Genomic DNA, 19,316 nt, shown 5'->3' on the forward strand with positions numbered 1-19,316 from the left:
TGCTTGTTAGGAAGAAGGATGGGTCGTTGAGGCTGTGTATCGATTACCGTTAGCTGAATCAAGTGACAGTCAAGAATAAGTATCCCCTCCCAAGGATTGACGACCTGTTCGACCAATTGCAGGGAGCCTCGGTATTTTCTAAGATCGACCTAAGGACGGGGCATCATCAGTTAAGGATCCAAAAGGAGGATATCCCAAAGACGGCATTCAGGACGAAGTATGGACATTATGAATTCACGGTTATGCCGTTTGGACTAACTAACGTCCCTGCAGCTTTCATGGATTTAATGAACCGGGTATTCAAGGAGTTCTTAGACCAGTTTGTCATTGTCTTTATTGATGATGTTCTAGTGTATTCAAAGAGTTTCGAGGAACATGAGGTACATTTGGAAAAGGTTCTACAGACGTTAAGGGAGCATGCACTGTATGCTAAGTTTAGCAAGTGCGAATTTTGGCTGAATCGAGTTGCATTTCTCGGGCATATAATTTCCGGAGAAGGAATCTCCGTGGATCCGGCAAAGATTGAGGCAATGGATTGGTCGAGACCGACGACAGTTACTGAGGTTCGAAGCTTTCTAGGACTGGCAGGTTATTATCGACGATTTGTGGTAGGATTCTCAGCGATAGCCACTCAATTGACGAGGTTGCTTAAGAAAGAAACGAAGTTTCAATGGACGGAAAAGCACAAAGAGAGTTTTCAGGAATTGAATATGAGCCAAAGGCGTTGGATGGAGTTGCTAAAGGACTATAATTGTGATATATTGTATCATCCCGGTAAAGCCAACCGGGTAGCGGATGCCTTGAGTCGGAAATCGAGCCTCGCTCATTTGTTGGTCAAGGAGTGGATTTTATTGGAGGGAGCGCGGGACTCAGAAGTTAAGTTCGAGGTAGGACACCTCTCTAGTCTGATGGCGACATTAAGGATTGAACCGGAAGTGCAAGCCAAGATCAAAGCGTTGCAGTCTACGGACCCTGAGATTCAGAAAATTGTGAGTATGGATGACTCTAAGAGGAAACCGGACTTTCAAGTGTCCGAAGATGGAATTCTTAAGTTTCGAGGACGATTGTGCGTACCCGATGATTTGGAGCTTAAGGAAGAGATTTTGTCGGAGGCTCATAGGAGCAGTTATAGTATTCACCCGGGCAGCACTAAGATGTACTAGAACCTTCGTCGGCACTACTGGTGGAATGGAATGAAAGTGGACGTGGCCAAGCATATGGCCAAGTATTTGACGTGCCAACAAGTGAAGGCACAACATTGTAAACCTGGCGGAATGTTGCAACCGTTGGAAATCCCATAATGGAAATGGAAGTACATTACAATGGATTTTGTAACGGGACTGCCAAGAAGCCAGAGGGGACACGACTCTATATGAGTGATAGTGGATAGGTTGACCAAGTCAGCGCACTTCCTGGCGGTGCGAAAGGACTTCGACCTAGAAAGGCTGGCAGAGTTATATGTGCGACAGGTTGTTCGTCTTCGTGGAGTACCGGTATCAATCACTTCGGACCGTGATCCCCGATTTACTGCGAAGTTTTGGAAAAGTCTGCAATCGGCCATGGGAACTAAGTTGCAATTCAGTACGGCCTATTATCCGCAGACGGATGCCAGTATGAGAGGACTATTCAGACTTTGGAGGACATGCTGAGAGCGTGTGAGTTAGATTTTCAGGGCAAGTGGGAAGAACAGTTACATTTGGTGGAATTTGCCTACAATAACAGTTTTCAGCAGAGTATCGGGATGGCACCGTTTGAGGCACTATATGGCAGGGCGTGCATAACACCTTTGTGTTGGGATGAAGTGGGGGAAAGAAGTATAACGGGTCCAGAGTTGGTTCAACAATCGGTAGAAACGGTAAAGATTATCCGGGAAAGGTTGAGAACAGCTCGGAGCCGTCAGAAAAGTTACGCGGACTGAAGGCGTAGACCGTTGGAGTTTCAAGTTGGCGACCATGTATTTCTTAAGGTCTCGCCGATGAGAGGACTATCTCGCTTTGGCAAGAAAGGAAAACTGAGTCCAAAGTATATAGGCCCGTTCGAGATTTTGGAAAGGATTGGAACGTTGGCTTATCGTCTCGCCTTGTCGCCGAATTTGTCGCAGGTTCATAACGTCTTCCACGTGTCGATGTTGAGGATATACGAACCGGATCCGACCCACGTGCTAAATCATGAGGTGGTAGACGTGGACGACAGGGTGTCGTACGTGGAAAAGTCAGTGCGAATCGAGGACAGAAAGGAGCAGGTTTTGAGGAACAAGGCGATTCCGTTGGTCAAAGTTATCTGGGAACATCACGGGACGGAAGGCGCCACATGGGAAAGCGAAGAAGTGATGCGACACCAATACCCCCATTTGTTTGAGTAGTTGGGTTTGGAATGTAAATTTCGAGGACGAAATTTTTGTAAGGGGGGAAGAGTTGTGACATCTCGAATTTCGGCCCATTTTTGGGACTTATAAAACGCATAATTTGTCAGTGTGCTTATAGTAAAATTTCGCCCGGGAACTGATCACTCCCGGTTATTATTTTAAAATAGAGATTTCGCTAGAATCGCACTCGATCGAATTTGGCCGTTATTTAGATCCTGAACTTGGCAGTCGATTTTCGGAAGTTTCGGGACGAAATAAATTGGACGGTGTCGATATGGTCGGGGCCAACGTTGAGATTGTCAGGAATAATGGAAAAAGGGGAGTTTTTAACCGGGTGCAAATTTGGACTAGTAGACCTCCCTCGCTATACTTTGATTTAATTAATTTGGCCTTTGTCCCTTTTTATATTCGAGGCTTATTTTAGACGGACAGATCGTTTTCGATTTTGAGATTGGGCCTTCGGATCGCGATTAATATTTGAATGAAAATTATTTGTTTCTTTTGTTCTCTCTCGCGCCGAAGACACCCCCTTGGCCGCGCGTCCGTCCTACTCTCTCTCTCTTTTCTTTTTTTCTTTCTTTCTCTCTTCTCTCTCTCCTCTGCCCGCACGCACCCCTCTCTCCCCCATCATCACGTCTGTCCTTTCCTCCTTCTCTCCCTCTCTCTCTTCCCTCCTCTCTGACCGCACGCAACCCTCCCATGCAGAAGTCCACTCACGCCCATTCTCCCCCCTCCTCTGACACCCTCTCTCCTCTCTCTCTTCTTCTTCCTTCTTCTTCTCTTTCTTCTTCCTTTCTTTTTTCTGCTTTGGTCTTCTTCCTCCCCGACGAGCCGCGTTTGGACTCCGCTCCGCCCGACGCCGTCCCGCTCGATGCCAACTGCTGCTCGTCGCCACCGCGTGCAGCCCGACCGTTGCCGCCACCCTCTCGCCGCCACCACAGATGCCCCCACTCTCTCTCCTCCTCCCGGTGGCCAGAGTCCGCTTCACCTTTGCCCGGCTAAGCCCAGCTAGCCTGGGCAGCCCAGGACGCCGGTGCCGCGTTGCGCAAGCCGTCGCCGAAATCCAGCTCGAACGCCGCTCCGCGCCGTCCGCCAGTTGCCGCCCCGACGTCGCCTTCTCCTCCGTTACGCGCGCGCAGCAGCGAGCTCGCCGCTGCTGCCCTTCACGCCGGCCGCCGCTGTCCGCCAGCTTGCCAGCCGGCCCCGCGTTGCCGTCGCCGCCTCCGGTGCCGCCAGTCGCCAACGTGTTCCACCCCAAGCAGCCGGCAAGCCTCCTCTCCTCCTTCTCTCTCTCTCTCTCTCTCTCTCTCTCTCTCTCTCTCTCTCTCGGTTTGGCCGTGAGAGGCCTTGAGCCGGAGGAGCTCCGCCGCCGCCGTCATTATTCTGGCGCGGATCCGTCGCCTCGCCCAGCCGACCAGCCGTTCCATTTCTCTCTCTCTCTCTCTGATCGTGCCTCTCTCTCCCTCTCTAGGTCGTGGATTAGCTTAGACCGTCGCCGCCGCTCGCGCCGTTCGCCGGAGCCGCCACCGCCGTTACTATTCCGGCGAGGGACTGCCGCTGCCCAGCCCCTTTTCGTCGCGTGTTCGGCCCATTTCAAGCTTAGGACATCCGGTGAGTTTGACCCTAAGCCCTAATTAGGACAATTTGCATTTCTAGACGGGTTTTAGGGGTTAATTAGGGTAATTAGGGGCTAAATGGTGGAGGGTGATATGGGCTGGTTCGGTGGTGTTTTTGGTGACCAAGGATGATTATTTAGTCGAGGTTTAGCGGCCCGTATAGTGCTGTGATGTGGCGAAGCATGGGTGTCGAGATTTAGACAAAATGGCGAACTTAGTGGATGAAATTGATAGACCGGGTGGTGGCTGTTCTACGGGTTTAGTGTGATAAATAAATGGAGGTTTAGTAGCCTGAGAAGCGCCGAGTATTGGCTGGACAGGTTTGGATCGGATTAGCCCAAGTTTGGGAAGTTTCTGGTTTAAAGTGTGGATTCTAGTGCGCACCTTATTTGGCATTATGGTGGCTGATTAAAATGGTGTCTTGGGGAGTCTAGTGGAACATTTTGAGGTCATTAAATGGCCCGGCGCAATTGATTTAGTGGCTGTCCACTTTGGAAATTAGTCGGACAAGGCGCGATTGAATTGAGGTTTGGAGTGTAAGTGCCGGAAATGATGGATTGACCGAACTAGTGGTTGAATTGTCCCTAAATGCGAGTGATTTTGTAGTGCCATGACATGGGCCTAATGCTATCAGGAAGGGAGTAATGTGATGGGCCTCAATTTCTGTGGATTCATGCTGAACTGATTGTGTGATTTATACGCGTGAATTGTGTACCGTGCATGAGTGCTTGAATTGAATTTCATGGTCGTGCTAATATGTGGGTTGGGCATATTGAAATGTTGATTGGACATGGTGCATTGTGAACTAATTAATTGGCGTTGTGCTATTGAATGTCCATTGTGAAATCGTGAATGCCCGAGTGTGAAGTTTATGGCCATGAGTTTGCATCACGAGCATTGGCACGGCATGTGCATTTACAAGTGTGCTCGAGTGACATGTGCATTGTGATCACCTAAAATGCCCTGATGCGTTTAACGCGGGGTTCAGATGAAAATTGGTGCTTGTGAATGTGTGATCACAATAAACCCTGATGCGTTTTACGCGGGGTAGTGAACCCGTCCTGAGGCGTGTTACGCGGGACGATGCCCGGTTTACCGGAAGATGACCAACCTGAGGCGTTTTACGCGGGTAATGTGTCATGAGCCTGATGCGTCTTACGCGGGCCAGAGATCGATCTCGAAGTGATAGACCTGATGCGTTTTACGCGGGTCGGACCTGATGCGTTTAACGCGGGTCGGAGGAGAAATTGATAAATGGCAAATGTGCTGAGTGCAAGCGTGCGAAAATGCATTGATGAGGCGTGAGCACGCGTATGAGCACGAGCATAAGCATGATATGCGTTGTGACCAAATGATGTGTACGTGTGCTGCGATTGGGTCCTATGTTTTATGCTTGAACTGTAAGTGCCTAACCTGCAGGGCAAGGTGAGTGTTGGATTTGGGCCTGAGGGCCTAAGTCAATTATGATTTGCTTGGTGTGTTGATTTAGTACTCGTCAGGAGGTGCACTTTAGCCTAATTTAGGTTTAGGGAATTACTCGCTGAGATTTATTCTCACTGTTGTTGAAACCCAATTTTTCAGACCCCCAGAATTTAGATGTCCGAGATTCCGGTTCGTTTTGGGATTCCGCTCCTAGTAGAGCGGACGAGGACGATACACCCCGTAGGGAACGGGGAATCGTATGTTAGGTATCATTCTATTGTTTGGGTGGAGGTGGAGGCGACGCATTACCAGACCCACGAGTATGTGGCATGGTGCTTCAGGGACGGCTTCGGAGAGTATGGTCCTCTCCGGACTTTTGATGTCCCGTTCACCGGGATGGGCACGAGATATCCCCGATGCCCCGATGGTGAGGTGACGGACCCTGGTTCCTCATCTGAGGAAGGTATGAGTTCCGACGGAGTTCCAGTAGAGTACGAGATGGATGAGTTCGAGCCGGTGGATATGGACGTGGATGACGGAGAGCCGGAGCCGATCGAGGAGGATCCTGTTCTGGAGGCCAAGCCAGAGGATATGGTCTCAGAGGAGGAGGCTGCTGAGGTCGAGTCAGAGTCGGACTCATCAGGGTCCGAGGAGGAGATGCCTGACAGCTCTTCATCCTCGGAGTCTTCTGATTCCGACCCAGACTGGGCACCGTAGGGCTTAGTGTCCGTCTTAGATGGGGTAGGGCTAGTACCTTTTTGACCAGCGCCCCACCATTAGTAGTAGACTGACCCCCGAGCCACTTACCCCCCTTTTGTCAGTAGTGGCCTTGACCCGCTTTTGATTTTTGATGATCGGGTTGTATATGAATATTGTATATGATTTCCAGTATTAGTGCAATCGTTGTTGTTGGTTTCTGTGGCTATCCTTGGTTGTGTATTTATCTTTGTACGGGTGGTTTTAATTACTTCCGCATGTGCTTTAAATCTCTGTGTTGGGTGTTGGGTCGGCGACGCGTCCTGGGACGTCGCACACGAATCGACCTTCGCGAGGGATGTGGCACGCCGAGGAGAGCGGGGCGTGACAGCCTGAGTTAAGTGTAAGCTTAGTAATCTATTAGCCAACCCTTAAGGGGGATAGTGAACAATTTGGGAGACCACAACCAAATAGAATTTTGAAAAGTAATGGGGCAACACCACTACAATCCCTAAGAATCACCTTTCCGATAGAAGTCCGACTCCTATTTGACTTGAAAAGTAAATGGTACGTCTACATATGCAGACCCGTAATGTGCAGGAGAGATCAAACATTCTTCTTGATTGACTAATGACATCAATATTTATCTGAAGTGCTTAAACACAGCAAAGTCGATGCAACTAGTGCAATTATTATAAGTTTAATTCGGAATAAAAAAAGATTTGACCAAAAAAAAATCAAAAAAAGCTTGTAGAGAGATAAAATTTAACTGAGCAAAGCAGAATTCTACTCTTTGACATCATCCTTTCTGTGTTTCCTTTCAGCTAGTCAAACCTCTTCAAACTTTTTACTTCAATCAATCCTTCTTGATACACCCTTCCATTTCTTGATTAGTACCAATTTGCAATTTTGTTTAAGCAAAGAGAAAAATCCAGCCTAAGTCTACTAAGAATTCCTTCAAGTTCTTGTTGGAATCGCCAAGCTGTCATGACCTTCCTGGGTAGTGAGTTTGAAATGAACTCTCTGGATACATGCGATGTCTGTTTAAGATTGTTTAAATATGTCTCGAGTTTCAGCCCGTTAAACAAAACCCGACCCAAGATAAATAATAATTTATGGACGTCCGAAATTTTGAGCAAAGCAGCATGTATCAATCTTCTACGAACAAGAGCCACTTTCTTATTTCCACTTTGGAGTCCAATGTGGTGTCAGACTTTGACCATGAAAATAAAATTTTAAAAAACGGGGAAAGTGTGGACTTACTTATTGGCTTAGAGAAAGAGGCTAGAGAACAAAAAAGAAAATTGTGTTCCTTGTTTGAGTCGGCAAAGATTCCGAGGATAAGTATTATATTTCCTCGGCTCCTGTTTTAGCGCCGTTGTTGATGTGGTCTTCAAGCGCCGTCCGAGTGTTTGAGAGTAGGCTTTCTCCGTTGATTTTCGTTCGTGCAATTACGTCAAGAGCTTTTAGTGTTGAAGCCGTTTAAATCTTGTGGTAAATTTGTGTGTAATTGCTTTGTGAGATTGAGAGATTATTTCATGAGAAATTAATGGGGCTAAATATTGTGTGAGTAATTGGGTGTAATTGAGAGCTGGGAAGTACTGAAAGTGTTTGAGTGACTCGAGTGTGGATATAATCTCCGTTATATCATTTAATCTATAATGGAATTCGTTGCTGCTCTCTCCGTGAACGAAGATCACTACAATCGAACCATGTATATCTGGTGTCCAATTTATTTTCTTGCTCTGTCAATTTTATTGTTTGATCGCTTGCTTCCGTAGCAAATGCTATCAAAGATAGACTTGGCAGAGTTAAAACGAATGATGTCGACTAGACGAGGGAAAAGTGAAAAATTGATAGATTTGATGGGAAGGACTTTGATTCCTAGAAGATGCAAATTGAGTATTATCTCTATCAGATGAAATTGCATTTCCCCCCGTCTAGGGAGAAGCCAGAGACGATTAGAAATTACTGGATAGACGAGCTTTGGGTGTTATTCGACTTACGTTGGCTCGTAACGTTGCGTTTAACATTTTGAAAGAGAACACCACTGCAGGTTTGATGAAAGTCTTGTCGATATTGTACAAAAGCCCTCTGTGATCAACAATGTCTATTTAATGAGACATCTATTTAACTTGAAATGGCATAAGGTGTGTCATTTGCTAATCATATCAATGAATTTAATGTGATCATTAGTCAATTGAGTTTTGTTGAAATTTACTTTAAAGATGAGGTACGTGTTTTGATTATATTATCTTTAATGTTAGATAGTTGGAATACTATTGTTACTGTTGTTAGTAATTCTTCTGGATCAACAAGTTTGACTTTTGATGGGGTTCGAGATTTAATTCTGAGTAAGGACATTTGAAGAAGAGAATCTGATGAACATGTATCTACTGTTTTAGTGGGTGAAAATAAATGAAGAATTAGTACTCATGTTGGCAGAAGTAGTATAAACCCAATAGACAAAGTTAGTCTAGGACTGGTGGTGTTGTCTATTGGAGTTGTGGCAAGAAGGAGCATCTTAGAAGGGATTGCTTTAAGCTGAAAAATGACAAGGGTAAAGGAATTAAAGGAATCCGCGGATGATGTTGCAGCTATAGCTTATGGTAATCCGGATAATGCTGATTACGTCTTATCTATCACTGATGATTTGTCATTTGGTGGCTAGATTATGGATTCTAGTTGTTCTTTTCATGCTACATAAAATAGTAACTGGTTTACTACTTATTAATGCACGGATAGTAGTAAAGTGCAATTAGGGAACAACTTTGAGTGCGATGTTATAGGTGTTGGTGAGGTTAAAATTAGAATGCATGATAGTATTATTAGGATATTAACCGGAGTGAGGCATGTTCTAGAGTTTAAAAAAAATCTTATTTCCTTGAATGCCACAGATTCAGTTGTGTTAGAGAAACATCTCTAAATGAATTTTGATGATACCCAAACTATCCTTGGTATAATATTTACATTGTCTAGTGCAGATATATTCAAAGGACCAAGTGATATTCATGGTGTGATCCATTGAAAAGAACATCACAAGATGTCCTTGAAGTTTTTATATATAGAACACCAACGAACTTAAAAAATCAGCTAAATGACGGTGTTTTATTGAAGCTGAAAGAGATCAAGTCATTAGTGATGTTTGGATTACGGTTCATTGAGTATGACCATTATCTCATTATTATAACCGTTGTCGATCGGACATACACAGCAGAAGATTAAAAAAATAAGAGAATAGGTTGTCTAACAGTATGTTAGAACCGTAACTATGGAACAACAGTAGAAGCTATTTTAGGAAGTTTGCAAATGTTGGGAAAAAGGTTGTATGGGCACCTAGTTCCTTGGACAGCAGCACCAACGGACTCTAACGGCTATCTTGCTTCTCCAAGACATTCTCAATGGCTATATTGAAGATGCCTATAAAAGAAAAGGTCTTTGAAGCTAACAAGTTAGGAGACAAGGAGGATTATAGACACACGTTCATTCAATTCTAGAAATCTGATACTTGCCGTGTACTTAGCAAAAAGCTCTTGTTTGTTTGTAACACTTGCTGCATTGTAATTGTGTTGAAAGATCAAGTATACCAAGTGATTTCTGCACCTAATTCCTAATAGTGTCATCTATCATCTGATAGGATTGGTGTATGCTAAATGTAACTTGTACAGTAGATTATTAGTGTATTCCAACCTGACTTGTGGCTATCAGTGGTGAGAGTGAACGTAGGCTTGGAAAGAAAGCCGAACCACTACATATCTTTATATGCTGCTATTTATATTCCTGTTAATTTTCTTAAGCACACAATCATGTCATTGTCTCTCATATATCTGGTTAAACCCAATATTTGCTTAGCACCTGCTTTTTTCTGCAAAAGTTTGAAAAACCATTAAGACAACCTATTCACCCCCCTCTAAGCTGTGCTGTTAGTCCCAACAATTGGTGTCAGAGCCTTGTTGCTCGTTTTTAGAAGTGTATTTCTTCTGAGTACAAACTTCTTCTCTTATGGCTAACTTTGGTGGTTTTCTCATTAGTGATGCTCTTGCTCCTAACAAGCCGCCCTACTTTGATGGAAGCAATTACAACTATTGGAAGAATAGAATGCAAGCCTATCTTGAGGCAACAGATCTCAAAATGTGGGATGTAATCTCACGTGGCATGGACAAGAAACTCAAACAGAAGATGCTGCTGCTGCAACTAATACAGAAGAAGCTCGAAGAAGAGCTGCTTATAATGCCAAAGCTAGACATCTTCTATACTATTCTTTGTCTATTACTGAATATAACTGAATTTGCACTTGTGTCACAACTAAAGACATCTAGGATTTACTAGAGCTGACGTTCGAGGGAACTGACAAATGTTCAACAGGTTCACGGAAATAGTGAACGGTTTGGCAAGCCAAGGAAACTATTCACTAATTGAGAAAAGGTGAACAAGCTGTTAAGAGCTCTACCAAAGGAATGGAACAATGTAAAGATCTCAGTACGAGAAACAACGAGGATTCAACCAATAATATTGGAAGAACTTATTGGAACATTTACGCCCTATGAAGTAGAACAATAAATTGAAGAAGGTAGCTAAAAAGGTAAAAAAGTTATAGCATTTAAAGCTAACAATAATGATACCGATGATCAAATGTCATCAGAAGATGAAGGTGATAATGAAGACATGGTGCTATTCACTTGAAAGTTCAACAGCCTCATGAAGTAAGGAGGAAACTTCAAAGGCAAACGACAAATGAAGTTCCCTGAAAAAAGTAAACAAGAATTCAAAGGTGAGGACCTTGTTTGTTATGAGTGCAAGAAACTAGGTCATATGAAGCTAGATTGCCCATTGCTCAAGAAAAGGAAAAGAAATTACGAAAAGAAGAAGAAAGCATTGAAAGCTTAAACATGGAGTGAATTCTAATGTCAATCCAGCGACGAAGAAGAAGCGAATCTTTGCCTGATGGCCGACTCCGATCATGAAAAAGAAAATGAGGTAAGCAAACCTGAACTATCTTATGAAGATATGCAGGATTTTTGAAAAGAAATGTTTGAAGAATTTAAAAAGGCTTTAAAAAGGATTTCTATTTTGAAAAAGGATGTTTTTTTTATCTTACTTCATAAAAACTTGATTACAGGACTACATTTGACAAATTGGAAAAGGATTATGATCTCCAAGAAAGGGAAGTTAAACTTTCTCAAGTTGAAAATGATTCTCTCAAGGAGGATATTTCAAAAATAAGCACTAAGTTTTCTCTTGGTTCAAAAATCTTGAAGCACATTCTCTCAATTCAGATTCCTCACTACAACAAATGTGGTATAGGACACGAGGAAAATGATAATGAGAATAATCCTTTTCCGAAAGTCAAAGAAAGATTAGTAGAAAAACCTCCTGAAGTCTTTATAAGAGTCATTGCGCAAAACACTTCACAAAACCTTTTGGCAAGCAATTTCCAGATTGCTCAATTTGCAATGAATATGGTCATTACAAATTAGAATGCCCAAATGAGCAAATGAATCCCAAAAAGATTCACTGGAGATTTGATGTGGTTTCCAAATCTAACATGAAAGGACCCAAGTTTAAGTGGATACTAAAGAAAAGATGAGAATCTCTTTTGATGCAGGTAATTTTGAAGAAAAACAAATGGTATCGAGATAGTGGCTACTCGCGACACATGGCTGGAGGTAGCACCAAATTTGTAAAACTCATCACCATAGATAGAGGCACTGTCACCTTTGGAGGAAAAGGTAAAGAAAGGATTATTGGTAAGGAAACATTAGGTTGGGAAATCTGATCATTGAAAATGTTTCACTAGTTAAAGGACTAAATCACAATCTCGTAAGTATAACTCAACTCTGTGATAAATGATACAAAATCAGTTTTGAGGAAGGTAAGTGTATTCGTTTAAGCCAAGACAAATCTCAATCATTCACCGGTAAAAGGTATGGTTACATCTACATGCTAAATGTGAATTTTGATGATACTCATTGTCTAATGCGTATAAAGGATGAATGTGATCTCTAGCACAAGAAGTTAGTTCACATTAATGGAAAGTAAATTGCTAAGATCTCATCAAAAAATCTTGTTCGTGGTCTTCCAAAGATCAACTTCAGCAAGTGTGACTCCTGCAATGCATGTACTCTGGGAAAGCAGGTCAGATCATAGTTTTAATCAATAAGTATAATTGCCACTAACAGATCTTTACAGCTCTTACACATGGGCCTATTTGGACCTACAAAGACCATGAGTCTAGGAGGAAGAAGGTACTATATGGTGATCGTTGATGACTACTCACGATTCACCTGGGTAAGGTTTCTATCTCACAAGAATGAAGCATTTCGTTCATTTCAAAAATTTGCTCAAAAGATCCAAAACGAGAAAGGATACATATTACAACAATCAGGACAGACCATGGAGGAGAATTCGAGAATCAAATGTTTGCTGATTGTAGTGATGAAAATGGACTGGAACACAACTTCTCCACGGCATACACTCCTCAACAAAATGGTGTTGCCGAAAGAAGAAATCGCTCTTTACAAGAAATGGCCAGAACCATGATGATTGAAAGCAGTACTCCTACATATTTCTCGGCAAAAGCTATTGCTACTGCTTACTACACCCTGGATGGAGTACTATTGAGACCGATGATGGAAAAGACTTCCCATGAAGGCTTCAAAGGAAGAAAGCACAATATATCATATTTTCATGTGTTTGGATGCAAATGTTTCATTCTCAAAAACAAAAATGACAACATTGGGAAATTTGATGTCCGAGCAAGCGAAGGTATTTTTCTTGGATACTCAACTACTAGTAAAGCTTATCGTGTGTTCAACAAAGATTCACGGGTACTAGAAGAATCCATAAATGTGAAATTCAAAGATGATCAAAAAGGGATACAAGCAAATGACTGTGAGGAAATCATGCTCGTACCGTCTCCTACCAAACAGCAACAACAGAACCCAAATGCTGATGTCTCTGAGCAAAAGCCAATTCCTAAAGGCTAGAGATACAAGACGGAGCATCCCAAGGGACAAATCATTGGGAGTATATCAGAGGAATCAAGGCCAGATCTTCACTAAAAAATCTAATGAACTCATTGGCTCTTATATCACAACAAGAATCCAAAGGAATCGAAGAAGCTGTTTCTGACGAAAGTTTGATTGAGGCCATACAAGAAGAATTGCAACAATTCAAAATCAATGAGATTTGGGAATTAGTACAAAGACCATCAGATCATCCAGCCATCGAAACTAAATGGGTATTTTGAAACAAACTTGATGACAAAGGTAATGTAATTCGCAATAAAGTAAGATTAGTTGCGAAAGGTTACTCACATAAGGAAGGTATTGATTTTGATGAAACTTATGCTCCTGTTGCTAGACTGGAAGGTATACGATTATTATTAGCTTATTCATGTTTCTACAATCTTCATCTATATCAAATAGATGTAAAAAGTGCTTTCTTGAATGGATACATTAAAGAAAAGTCTTTGTTGAGCAACCTCCAAGTTTCAAAGATTCAAGCAAACCTCAAGATGTCTACCACTCAAAAAAAGGCCCTATATGGACTCAAACAAGCACCAAGAGCTTGGTATGAAAGATTGAGTGCATTCGTGGAAGAACATGATTTCGAGAAAGGCAAGGTAGATACCACCCTATTCATCAAAAAGGAGGATAAAAATCTACTTATCATTCAAATACATTTTAATGGCATAATTTTTTGCTCTATTAGTAAGGATCGATGTAAGGATTTTGCAAACATTAAGAAAAATGAGTTCGAAATGAGTTTAATTGGATCACTCAATTTCTTTATGGCCTTCAAATCAAGCAAACTAGAGATGGCACTTTTATCCATTAAGAAAAATATGCCAAGGAAATTGTGAAAATTCGGATTAGAAGGAAGCAAGAAGGTGGAAACATTAATGTCTTCTACTATCAAGCTCGATAGGGATGAAAAAAGGTAAATCTGTTGACTCCAAGCTATATATAAAAGCATGATTGGCTCACTATTATATCTAATAGCATCTAGACCTGATATATTATTTGTAATATGCCTATGTGCACATTTTCAGTCTAATCCGAAAGAATCTCATTTATCAGCTGTAAAATGTATCATTCAATATATTGGCTCATATCCAAAAATAGGTTTTGGTCCCAAGAATTCGGACTTCACATTACTTGGATACTCGGATACTGACTATGCAGGATGCAAAATTGATAGAAAGAGTACATCCAGTACTTGCCAATTATTGGGAAATATGCTAATCTCTTGGTTTTCAAAGAAGCAAAACTCAGTTGCTCTTTCAACCATTGAAGCTGATATATAGCACTGGGCAGCTGCTGTGCTCAACTCATTTGGATGAAACAACGACTACGTGATTTCGGGGAAAAGAATCCAAATATTCTAGTATGATGTGATAATACACATGTTATTAACTTGACGAAGAATCCCATATTACACTCACGAACCAAACATATTGAAGTAAGATATCACTTCATTAGGGATCTATTAAACAATGGAGATATTTCCATCGGTTTGTTAATTCAAAACATCAGTTGGTAGACATCTTCACAAAGCCACTGGGCAAGCAAGCTTGAATTCATCAGAGGAGAGTTGGGATTATGCAACCCATTCGAATAATGACATCCAGGTAACTTTTATTATTCATAGGAAATTTCAATATTTTGAATAAAGATCGACAAAATCAATGGACATCGGGTATGCATCACAAACCAAATTTTGTTACCGTTACAGTGCTGATCTTCTCATTCCTGACCGTTCTGACGTAAAAGATCCTCTTACATATTGATTTATTACCATTACTGATGTTATTTTCTCTTATTCCATTTATTCAAATTTCTTTAAAGAATTGCTTAAAATAAAGGGAAAAAACCACCAAAAACCCCAAACTTTGCCATATGTGACACATTTACCCCAAACTTTTTTTTGTGACACCAAAAACCCCAAACTTTGCTATTTGTGACACATTTACCCCAATATACTGTAGCCTAGGGTATTTTAGTCTTTTTCCCTTTTTCTATTTTTTTTCTATTTTTTTTTCTTTTTCGGCAAGGCTGCCCTCGCCGGCGAGGTCTCCGGCGACCTCGCCGCAGCGGGCGAGGCCCTCGCCCGCCCAGCGAGGGCCGCCTCGCCGGCGTTGCGAAGGCAGCCTCGCCTCGCCGGCGTCGGGCGAGGACCTCGCCCGCCCGGCGAGGGCCGCCTCGCCGGCGTTGGGCGAGGACAGCCCTCGCCTCGCCGGAGTCGGGCGAGGGACCTCGCCCCGCCCGTGCGAGGTGAAGGCTGCCCTTGCACAGGCGGGCGAGGGCTGCTCGCCGGCGTCGGGCGAGGCTTCCTCGCCCCGCCCGAGCGAGGCGGCCCTCGCGGATCCGCGAGGGCGACCTCGCTCGACGCCGGCGAGGACGCCTCGCTCGACGCCGCGAGGGCCCCACTCGCGGATCCGGCGAGGACGGCCCTCGCCCGGCGTTGGGCGAGGTCGCCTCGCTCGTGGGAGCGAGGGTCGCCTCGCTCGGGCGAGCGAGGGCAGCCCCGCGCGACGCCGATGCTCTCGCCCTCGCCGGCGTCGGCGAGGGCTGCCCTCACTTGCCCGGGCGAGGGCCGCCCTCGCCGGATCGGCGAGGGGGCCTCGCCGGCGTCAAGCGAGGGCGGCCCTCGCCGCATCCGGCGAGGGCGACCGGCGGCGTCGGGCGAGGTCGCCTCGCCGGATCTGGGCGAGGGCCGCCTCGCCCGGGCGGGGCGAAGGAAGCCTCGCCCGACGCCGGCGGGCAGCCTCGCCCCGCCCGGGCAAGGGCAGCCTTCACCTCGCCACGGGCGGGCGAGGGTCCTCGCCCGACGCCGGCGAGGCGAGGCTGCCTCGCCCAATGCCGGCGAGGGCAGCCTCGCCCCGGGCGGGGCGAGGTCCTTCGCCCGACGCCGGCGAGGCGAGGGCTGCCCTCGCCCCAACGCCGACGAGGGCAGCCCTCGCCTGCGCCGACGAGGTCGCCGGAGACCTCGCCGGCGAGGGCAGCCTTGCCGGAAAAAAGAAAAAAAAAACAGAAAAAAATAGAAAAAGGGAAAAAGACTAAAATACCCTAGGCTGCAGTATATTGGGGTAAAAGTGTCACAAATAGCAAATTTTGGGATTTTTGGTGTCACAAAAAAAAGTTTGGGGTAAATGTGTCACAGAGGGCAAAGTTTGGGGTTTTTGGTGGTTTTTTCCCTAAAATAAATGAGAAAGTTACCATTATTGAGTAACAGCTAGTCTTCTGAACATAGCCAAACTGCTCATATTTATAAGGAGGCAATGGACATGTTGTTCTCATCACGAAAACCGCTAGCGGTAACCGCTCCTGATCCTTTATATTTTCAAACCCATTCTCATCTTCCACTCTCATATTCTCAAATGGCTCCTAAATCTCGAAAAGCCATCGGAGCCAGAAAATTCACTGGCACCAGCACTATGCTAGCCCAAGCATCCAAAGAAAGATCTTCACACATTGACCTTACAGAGCAACCTAAAGAATCGACCGAGGTTACTCAAAACCAAAGTGTTCCTGGTTCTCACCAAGCCAGCTAACATGGTGAATCAGCAACTGCCAGTACCACCATTCGATCTTCAACTCAAGGGGTAGCACCTAGCGCCAAGACTCCTGAGTCTTGACTCCGCCTTGGAAAGGAAATGGTCATAGCACCCGATTTTTCGCTACTACAACTAGATGCACCATCACAACAAACCATCGTCACCGGCAAAGGAACATCTTTCGATCAAATGTTCCAGACTTTCATAAAAGAAAAAGGCTACGTGCTCCCACTTGTTGAAGCCAAAACCGCTGAGACACAGACATTGGCACTGCCTGTTGTACCTCCTGTTGGTGAGTCCTCCTAACTAGAAACAAAATCCCTATCTGCGAAATCTTCTACAAACAAAGAAGAAGATGTTCCCACAGAGAAACCTAGCGAAGAAAATCAACAACCACCTCCTGTTCCTCCTCCTGCACAACCAGAGCAAAGTGACCCACGGACTAAGATAGAAGAAACATCCGGTGACAAGAAAAGCGAAGATGATGATAACCAGGTATTTCAAAACTTTGAGCCAAGTGAAATTTTTTCTCTTGACCCATCTTTTGACTTTGAACTGTTCTTTAGTCAAGAACACAAAGATGTTCATAAATCTTTTGAAAGATGCGGTCCTATCCCACATTGTTTTGTCAACTTTGAATATCTTGATGCTCACGGTATTTTTCTCTCTGAACTCTTTGATGATCTCAAGCTAAAATCTTTTTGCACTACGAGAGATGAAGTGCACCCCACTCCCGTAGCCCTGTTTTATTCCAATTTTCATTTTCCAAACAGGGACTCTTTTAACTTCTCATTTGCAAAGAAAAATTACACTGTCACTCTGGATGAACTGGCTGAGATCATCAACACCAAGTACAATGTGTTCAAAAAGATTCTCATTGAGCCTAATGAGGCTTACAATTTTGTTTTGGAAACTCTGACTTTTTCTCGAGGTTTTAGAGAAATCGTCCCTTTGAGCCTTCTGCCTCTCAAAGCGAATTTTACTCAAAAGATTTTGACCCTTTGCCTTCGCCCCAAATCATCTTCAACGAACGATGTATCTCGATATGAGGCAAGAGCCATATGGGCTATTCTCACCAAATTTGAGGATTTTTCCCTAGCACACATGATTTTTATCCATATGTATCGAATTGCGAAGTGAAAAACTGGAAAGCTACCTTATGGTGCCCTCATCACTCGTATCTTTCGGCACAAAAATATTAATTTCTATGATGTAGCTCCTCGAAGCTTGCCCCATGTAGAAATCGGGAAAAAGACCCTAGACAAAATGATGATGAGATTGACACTTGATGGATAAGTCAATCAGAAAGATGAAGTAATCCTTCTAGGCCAAGGTGATGATGAAAAAGCAAGGAAGGTTCTTCAGGAAAAATTGGCTGCAAAGGCTGCATCAGAAAGCAAGAAGAAAGCAAAGGCACCCCTACAGAGGCAGTCTACTCGTCCACCCAAACCTAAGAGATCTTTATATGTAGCCAAAGCATCTGCTACTCCCGCTGTTGGACTTGCTATACTTCGGCCGATGTTCAAGAGTTCAAAAACACTCTAGCCTCTCTCACCAAATATTTGATGAAAATTGAACGAACCTTGCTGAGCCTTGATTGTTAATTTGTCCTGTTCCTAAAGACCCGACACCTCAACTGTTTACACCTAAAATTTGACTATCCATTTAGGGTTTAATTGCATAGAAAATTAGGGATTAATTTTTAACCCCTAAACAAAAATACTTTCATTAAATTACATGACATATAGGTATCAGGTGCATTTGTATTAATAGGGCATATTAGAAGATATTTTTCTTTTTATTATTTTAAGGAAAATTAGCTAATTAAATTTTAAAAAAAAGAAGAAAAAATAAAGAAGAAAGAAGAGAATCGGGCCGGTCCGGTTTGACCCAGCCCGATCAGGTCCAACCCAGCCTTCTTTTTACCCTTTCCCCCTCCGCGCGGGCCGACTCATCCCCTTTTCTCTCTGGCCTAGCCCACAACTGTTCATCTTCTCCTCCTACGCCTCTAAAGTGAGGGGACACTGAACGGACATAAGAGCAGAGACAAAGAAAGGGCAGCGGTTGACATGGGCAGGTGCGGGTGTTGCGCCACACCTGAGCACGTTTGGAGGTACTTTCGTTCATCACGAATGGGAAAAAATATCCCATCACTAAACGAACGACGGTCTCTTCCCGATCATACCTCACAAGATAGTAGGTATTTGTTTTCTAATATTATCTACTTAGTCTGCATTTCATTTTAGAGTCGCCACTAGTCTATAATGGTAGACTAGAAACCAATCGAAATGGGGGAAAACCGTCTCGATTTTTACAAACCAGAGATATCATGGGTAGGGGGACTTAGTTACGTTAATGACTTCGATGTCGAAGTCTCTAATACCCTTTCGATACCTAACTCAATTTGAAGTGTCTAGCGCAGTAGGCAATTTCTCGAGGCTTATGTGCTAATCCTAACCATTTTAAACGAGGAGGAATCAATTAATCATGAAACGCACAATCAATTCAAATCACCAACAACAATCCTAATATCGTCCCTAAAAGAGAAAATCAATCAAAACAATCAAGGTCTAGTGAAGCCCTAAAGGCTTGTTGATTTTTAGGGGTTTTAGGGTTTTTTAGGGGTTAGGCCCTTTTTGGGGGTTAAGCCCCTTTTAAC

The 19,316-nt window shown here is 43.7% G+C and overlaps 1 protein-coding gene across 1 annotated transcript; it reads left to right on the forward strand.

The window, feature by feature from the left end:
* Positions 1-3,961: 3,961 nt before the first annotated feature.
* On the forward strand, positions 3,962-6,269 carry LOC130135108 (uncharacterized). Its single transcript, XM_056303472.1, has 2 exons — positions 3,962-3,976; positions 5,563-6,269. Exon 2 carries the CDS (start codon positions 5,578-5,580, stop codon positions 6,118-6,120), a length of 543 nt encoding a protein of 180 aa, XP_056159447.1. The 5' UTR covers positions 3,962-3,976; positions 5,563-5,577; the 3' UTR covers positions 6,121-6,269.
* The last annotated feature ends 13,047 nt before the right edge of the window (positions 6,270-19,316 follow it).

The sequence above is a fragment of the Syzygium oleosum genome, unplaced genomic scaffold (genome assembly GCF_021117445.2).
Source record: "Syzygium oleosum isolate NSW1041296 unplaced genomic scaffold, Sole_v2.1 Sole_v2.27, whole genome shotgun sequence".
In the NCBI taxonomy this organism is placed as follows: domain Eukaryota; kingdom Viridiplantae; phylum Streptophyta; class Magnoliopsida; order Myrtales; family Myrtaceae; genus Syzygium; species Syzygium oleosum.

Excerpts from the sequence above, each read along its gene's own strand:
- LOC130135108 (XM_056303472.1), top strand. The coding sequence starts at position 5,578 with ATGTCCGAGATTCCGGTTCGTTTTGGGATTCCGCTCCTAGTAGAGCGG.